Genomic DNA, 7,932 nt, shown 5'->3' with positions numbered 1-7,932 from the left:
ATAGATTATAAAGACAAAAGCTGTGTGTGTGTGTGTGTGTGTGTGTGTGTGTGTGTGTGTGTGTGTGTGCGTGCGTGCGTGCGTGCGTGCGTGCGTGTGTGTGTGTGTGTGTGTGTGTGTGTGAAACTCCAGCTCCAGCAATGTGGGCCAGCGTGAAGTGTTTCCGTGCCTCTATAGTCACCATTCATACACCTGTTTTGTTGGGGTGTGCTGATTGACACACAAGCCACGCCCCCCTGCACTTGTCCTTTCATTGTAATTGGTTCGACACTGGTGTGTATGGAAATTCCCCCGCGCGACCCCCCCAGCTCACATACACCTGACCGTCTCCCAGTCCGCACGAGCCCCGAGGCCTCAGGCGGTCACACACACCAACACCCACACACACACTCACTCAAACACAAACTCACACTTACTCACTCACTCATACCACCGGCGACAGCTGCTTCCGTTGGCCGGCCGCTGTAGACCGGAGCCCCGTCCCCCGGACCCCCGGACCCCGCCCTGCAGCACCGAGTCCCGGGGAGAGGGGACACCAGTCCCGGGGAGAGGGGACACCATGCCGCGGTCTTTCCTGGTGAAGACGCATCAGAGCGGCAGGAAGCCGAGCTACGGAGCGAGGAGCCCGGCGGAGGAGAGGAGAGAGGAGCCGCAGCTCTGTGAGTCACTGCGTTCACTTGTGTCTCAACTGTTGTTTTCAAAGTAGAAACGTTCAAATAGACTAAAGTTGTTGTGCCACTGCTGAATGTTAGATTCACAGCCAGTGTCAGGCACGTTACTATAAAATAAAAAGTAGCCTACTTAGTTACCTATAGAGTTTCACTGAATTTCTACATTATAGGTCTAAAGCAGGCAAACTAATAACCAGGAAAAGTAACTATTACGTTATGTTTGTTTGTTTGTTTGTTTTAATAAATGCTACAATATATCAAATTACTTGGACTCGCCCCCCTAACTCCCTATAACCCTAACCTCTTGTTTATCTGGAATAACCAAGTCACTGTGCGGAGGAATACTGAGTACATTTTAATGGTTATTATTTTTTGACGGGACTTCTTGAGTCAAGTAACGGTGCAACTTCTTTGATAAGGCCTATAGACTACCCCTTACTGAAAAAAGTAGTTCCATTAGTAACGCCTTTACTCCCATCCCATTGTATCTGGACAACAAGAACAAGGCATTAATACGCTGTTCTCTAATGAATCCATCAGCACCTCAACTCTAACTTTAACATTAGTAGGCTTACATTTTACTGCTTAAAACTGGTCTTAGATCTCTGAGTTATGTCTCAGAGATCTAACCAATGCAAGACCATTTTCAACACCATATTGTATTCAGTGCCAATACTGATAATAATCATGAGGTTTGACATTCCACATTATTCATCAGCTAAAAAGAAATGATGATTTTATATAAACTCTATATTTGGATGGAACAGAATAACAGCACAGAACCTGCTAGTCTCCCATTTTTGACACTGGTGCAGCCAAGTTTTTCAGATGGTTACACACAAGCATATAGGCCTACTTTTGTAGAACAGTTTTAATTATCTTAAAGTTATTGAATTACATGCATAAACTAACACAGAGAGAGACATTCGCAGTTAAAAAAGGTCACTGCAGCTGTAGTCTTGACTGGTCTTAAGAGTCCAGCTCGACCAAGACCGGGGAAAAATGTAGTTGATTCCAAGACAAGACCAAGACCTTGAAAATGTGGTCTCAAGACCGGTCTGGTACTACAAGAGACGTCCACTATAAGACTTAAAAACAGTCCTACCCCGATCCTGCTGCATGTTGTCAAACCAGCTCAAGCTTCTTTTTCTTCTTTCTTTTTTTTTCCTGAATGTGTTTTTGTCTTTTGCTCCAGTCAGATAAAGAAAGTAGTGCTGCAAGAAGGGAAAATGATAGATTTGTCTGCCCACAAACAAAAAATGTAGTTTTGTGTTTAGCAGGTGCAAAATCCATCCTGAAAGACTTATAGTATTGTCCCCCTGGGTCCTCAAGAGACCAGGAGGGCCCCATTAAGCAGCCTCAAGAGCCTATGTAGAGGCCTTCCAGGCTCCTACCAACAAATCCCTCCTTCAACCTTTGTATTTGTTCCAATACAACCTTTAAAGCAAGCTTGAGCCCCCCCTTCCCCTCGCCCCTCTTCCCTCCCCTTCTCACTCATTGATGCACCAAGAAAAAAGAGCTGGAAATAAGACTGAAATCATCTTTAGACTATACGCTGACGTCATCAGCTGTGTGCGTGTGTAAAGAGTTAGCGTTACAGGCCTGAGCCTTTTTAAATAGAGACTAGGGATGTCACAATTAGTTGTTTTCACAATTAATCGCAGTATTAAACGCCACTATTAGGTTATCGTAAAGATTCCTAAATACCATCACCCTCAGAAAAAGATGATGTTGGAACCATATCGACAGATGTGTGACAAAGTAAAGGAAAATGCACAGATACTGAACACTGTAACACTGAATTGGTAGGAATTTAAATGTTAGCGTGTCATTTGTACTGTAAAAAAAAATTATTAAAATAAACTTAAACATTTGGTATAGATGACAATTAATGACTTGAATATTTCAAACACTTCCCCTGATTAATAACTGGTCCTGTATTAAGAGATTAGCAATGTATATCTGATTTTTATGGAAGAGGGTTAGGGCCGCTGTGGAAAGGAAAGTGAGTTCTGACTTTTTTCTCAGAATTCTGACTTCAAACTCAGAATTCTGGAAAAAAAAAGTCAGAACTCCCTTTTTTTCCCACAGTGGCCCTCAGCCTCTTCCATAGATTTTACACATTCATATCGTGAAATTTATCGATGCATAATAATTGTATACAGTGATTATTTCTCTGACAATAATCGCACCAAGAAAATCTGTAATGGTGTCATCCCTAATAGAGACGTGTGTTTGCATACAGGCACCATGTCTAGTGTTTGGCAAATAATTTAGTCAGTGAAAATATATTCAGTGTGTAACTTTGTCCAGAGAAATGTGTTGATGGGGGAGCCAGCACTCATAGTGAGAACCTGATGGAATAAATTCAGAACAAGCTCATGGTAAAAGTGAGTGGGAGCCAAATTCATATTTAGATTTAGATTACACCCTGTTCCCTTTGTATTGACACTGTCACCTAAGATTGAGCTGGCAGTGACAGAGCATGATTATGGGATGAATGTACACAGCTGTCGTTTTTGTTCTACATGCTGTGTAAGTTTGTTCCTGGCATCAGTGATGAAACAGTGTAACCAGAATCTGCAAACAAATGTCGGCCTTCAATCTCAACTATCTTCAAATGCACAATACAATAACTTTTTCTCTGGAAAGTATTTCTATCCCCCAAAATAAAACCAGAAAAATCTCTTACATCATCTGTAAAATGGGAGTCAATTTGATTCAGAATTATTTTTTGATCTATATGTATATTCAGTAACTATATTTGCACATACTAGTGTGTGCATTGACCAAGCTCCATATACAGCGACCACTCCAAAATGTTCTTAATAAATCATCTTCTCTACATGTATGGCAGCCATCGGTTCCAGTGTCTATTGAACTCCAACACAAGCACCTCACTCTACTGAGCTGATCACCTGAACCAAATCATATTTAATGAGGAAGAAAGATTATAAATAAATAAAAAAAACACTGCTGTGATTAAAAAATTGGGTTATTCCACCAATTTCTAAACTCTTCCTAAGTTTAAAAAGTAGTGTTGTGGTGTTTTAAAAGTTTTCTTTGCATTATACAAGGTCTGAAAACACTGGAACTTTTTTGTTATTTTGATCTGATGCCATTTTTTGCAAATAAATGCTCTAAATGACAATATTTTTATTTCCAATTTGGGAGAAATTTTGTCAGTAGTTTATAGAATGAAACAAAAGTGTTCATTTTACCCAAACACATAGCTATGAATAGTAAAACCAGAGGAACTGATCATTTTGAAGTGGTCTCTTAATTTTTTCCAGAGCTATATATTTACATTACAGTATACTACCCTGCTTACAATATCCCATTATATCTCAATATATCATATTATATATACATATGTATTATATATTATATTATATTATATTATATTAAAGCAGAAGTAAGCGATCCGGTGGTTTTGGCTAACTTCCTGTCAGCAGATGGAGTTAGCAGTCCCCGCCCTCGTCCCTACCTCACCACATTCATGCGCATCCCTTGGCTGCACACACAGAGAGGACCGCCCCTTTAGGCCGTTCTCTCTCCTCATTGGATAAAGGTTGTAGGATACAAGGAAAGTTTTCTCCTGGGCTTACAGCAGAGCAGAGTGACTGACAGACCCGTGTTTCAGACCAAACACTCTATATAAGTGATTGCTGTCGGAAGATACAACTATTTAAGACTGATATTAACACAAACATTCCGCTTACTTCTGCATTAAATACTGAACCTACTGAATGCATCATGTCTCTGAGAGTCTAAAAGGATGTGTGTGTTCCACAGCCCCCCCCTGCAGCACCCAGGAGGACAGCCCCCCCCACCATCATCATCCAGACCCCAGCCCACGGCTGCAGCACAGAGAGGAGTCTCTCTCCTCCTCCTGTGTTCTTCCTCTCAGAGAACCCCAACTGCACCCCCCATCCTCTCCAGACACCCCCCCTCTCTCCTTTTCAGCCCCCCCCTCGGAGGCTTTCGGTAGAAGCCCCACGGAGGCCTACGCACCAGCCGAGTCCTGCACCACCAAAGTGAACTTGGAGATCCAGCGCGTGGTGACAGGAGACCACAGGAGGAGGCCGGGTCTCCTCCCCCCGTCTCTCCCTCTCCTGGCCCTCTTCCCAGCCGTCCTCCCGGCCGTGGTCCCGGGCCGCAGCGGCCAGGAGAGCTTTGAGTGTTTGGACTGTCACAAAGAGTACTTCAGCTTCTCAGGCCGGGCCAAACACAAGCAGCTCCAGTGTGAGTGGAGCAGCAAGAAGTACTTCAGCTGCAAGTACTGCGAGAAGGAGTATGTCAGCCTGGGAGCGCTCAAGATGCACATCAGGACACACACTCTGCCCTGTGTGTGTAAACTCTGCGGAAAGGCCTTCTCCAGACCCTGGCTGCTGCAGGGACACATACGCACACACACAGGTCAGTGACACACAAACATTCACACTGTCGAAGATGTGTCCAGCTCATTGGACAGTACAGTCAAAGCACATTTAAAGGGATACGCCAACATTTTTTTTTATTGTGTCTTGCCTCACTCCCGAGTCCATGACCAGCAGATAGACACCATCCTTTCCACTGTGCGTGCAGTAACAAGGGAGATACGGGCAGAGCTGGCGCACCGCAAATTAGCTTAGCTCAAACACTGGAAGTGTATAGGTAGTGTTAGCCTGCCTCCTACCCGAGCTGAAATCAACAGTTAGAAGCTGATTTCATTTTAGCTCTAAACTCTATATATAACTTTATCGACATTTCAAACATTTTGAGGCGAGAAAGTAGCCGTTTAGATCAGCAGTGTGTCTAGGGTTGCCAACAATCTGACTCTCCAATGAGGGACATTTTTTCGCGGCGGCGGCAGTGGGGGGGGCGGGGGGGGGGGGGTAAAACCAAAGACAAATTATGACATGTTTACAGCAAATGCATTGGCTATTGGTTTATTTTGTTACTTTTAGTAGGCCCATATGATATCTTGTGCTAGGCCTATCACTTCGAATATTAAGTGTAAATCAACCCCAGGCTGCACTTGGCTGAATTTGACATAATTTCAGATTAAAAACCATAGATGGCTAAAAAAATTCCAGGCTAGGATGATGATCCGTAACAACAGATTAGAACATTTTTAATTAGTTTGTAGTAGCTAGGTGTGTAAATGATCAAAAATCAGTAGCCTGACATTAATAGAGGGCCCCTTAGGGCCCCATGAAGGCTTGGGCCGGCCCTGATCACAGATAAACAGGCTCTAGGGTATTTAGAAAAAAAAGAAAACAGTGACTACAAATTAGCCGCCGGCCGTCCTGGGCTACCGGCCGTTCTTCTCCAGAACACACAGGTGTCCAGTCCGTCCCTGCAGCTGCACTCGCTTCGGCAATTTGTGAGCAGAGGCAATGCTGCTCCGACGTCTGCTCTCTCTGTATGAGCGCGTCGCAGAGCCGCACATACAGAGCACATATCCGCTGATCTTTTTTTTTTTTTTTGAGGAGTTGGCGCTTCTGCATGCACCAACAAACTGGCTTGCACACCACGCCACGCGTGTAAAGGGAGGGCTGTGATTGGAGTACGTGACGTTGGCTGTCCCGTCCGGGACAAATCAAAACCGGCTATATCCCGGGACGTCCCGCACAATCCGGGACGGTTGGCAACCCTAAGTGTGTCGTTAATTTGTCTAAATACCAGCTGTTTACAATTTTGTTTGGACGAATTTGGTGCTACTCAAGCTAGCCGTTGTGACCAACGCACTTCCGGTTACTTTCACAAAATAAAACACCCGTTGCCCTTTACATACAGAAAACCATGACGATAGAATTTGTGCTTTTACTTAAAATAGAAAGCTAACCTACCCTCGATGTAGCTAGCTTCAACCAAAATAAAGCGTCTTTGCTTGAACCCTCAGTTTGGCCGATCTCGTCCCGTTACCGCCATTTGACCGCTCAAGATGCCTTACCGGAGAGTTTTGTCAGCTCTGAGACGAAGATCGGCCCGCCGGTTTCCGTTTAGAGTTGCTGAAGAGTTTCTCTGATGACTTTAGGTGGAGATAGGCTAACACTACCTATACACTTCCAGCGTTTGAGCTAAGCTAATTAGCTTATATTCAATATACAGGCATAAATCAGAATATTAAACCACATAAAGGCACATGAGATAAAATGAATCACTCTGCCACTACAAACACCACGTGTCACCGCTCGTCGCAGCCCCCCCCCCCCCCTATCAGTAAAGGTACCTTTTAGTTACAATGAGGTTTTGCCAGAAGCACAGATCTCGGCCTACTGAAGGTGCCATCATTATGACTGACCTAGGTATGGGCCAGTTACTGGGTTCAAGGAAGGTCATACTGTTTTGTATTTATTTATTTTTATATAGAAGAATTTAAACATTTATTTTATTATTTATTCTAACTTAATATACATTTACAAATGTACCAGTATTTTATGTTGTTTAAAAATAAAAGACTATGTTCAATGGAAAAGCTTTTTTTTTTTAAACCCAGACATTTCAAAACATTCTAGACCTGTAATCTCAATACCGTGAAACCGTGATATTTTTGCTTAACGGAGACATATTCTGCCCCTTTTCCACAAATGAAAACAAACACCCAAATATATGCTAAAGAGCCTTCAGAAAGTGATATTTCCACAATATGTCCCTGTTAAGGTTTTCCTACCGTCAGAATCTGACTTGTGTGTGTTCCCCCTGCAGGAGAGAAACCGTTCTCCTGCCTCCACTGCAGCCGAGCCTTCGCCGACCGCTCCAACCTGCGCGCTCACCTCCAGACCCACTCCGAGGTGAAGAAGTACCAGTGTGCCAGCTGCTTCAAGACCTTCTCCAGGATCTCGCTGCTCGCCAAGCACCAGGAGGCCGGCTGCCCCGTGTCCTGACGGCCCGGCCACGCCACGCACGGAGCCTCACAGTGGCCATGGGACCATCTCCAAAGACCTGCTCGTCTTTGCATAACTCGGTGTGTGGCTCACAAACTCCCCCCAATGACTGAAAAGTGGGAGAGGACTAGAATAACTGCCTCATGGTGGTGTGCATCCGCCAACGAGCCAAGAGGAAAAGCAGCGATTCACGACCTTTGACAACAAATTCTAATCGGCTCATTTTTGCATCCAAGTGAACGTTTGTGCCAAATCTGAGAAGTTATCTCCAGGAGGCCACAGAGATCCTGAACTTTAACTGTCAAACCACCTAAATCTAATCAGTTCATGCTGAATGTGAAGAGGTTGCATCACGCCTACAGTACTGAGATGCTGTGTCCAGAAGGAGT

At 44.2% G+C, this 7,932-nt stretch overlaps 1 protein-coding gene across 1 annotated transcript; it reads left to right on the top strand.

Moving 5' to 3' along the window:
* Positions 1 to 559: 559 nt before the first annotated feature.
* LOC310998033 (zinc finger protein SNAI3-like) lies at positions 560 to 7,543 on the top strand (the record flags this gene model as incomplete). Its single annotated transcript, XM_083987917.1, has 3 exons — positions 560 to 659; positions 4,467 to 5,090; positions 7,365 to 7,543. 3 exons carry the CDS (start codon positions 560 to 562, stop codon positions 7,541 to 7,543), a joined length of 903 nt encoding a protein of 300 aa, XP_083844043.1.
* Between the last annotated feature and the right edge of the window lie 389 nt (positions 7,544 to 7,932).

This window comes from Trachurus trachurus (genome assembly GCF_905171665.1).
Source record: "Trachurus trachurus genome assembly, chromosome: 15".
Lineage (NCBI taxonomy): Eukaryota > Metazoa > Chordata > Actinopteri > Carangiformes > Carangidae > Trachurus > Trachurus trachurus.
Note: the sequence above shows the minus strand (reverse complement) of the source record. Positions and strands in the feature narration are given on the sequence as shown.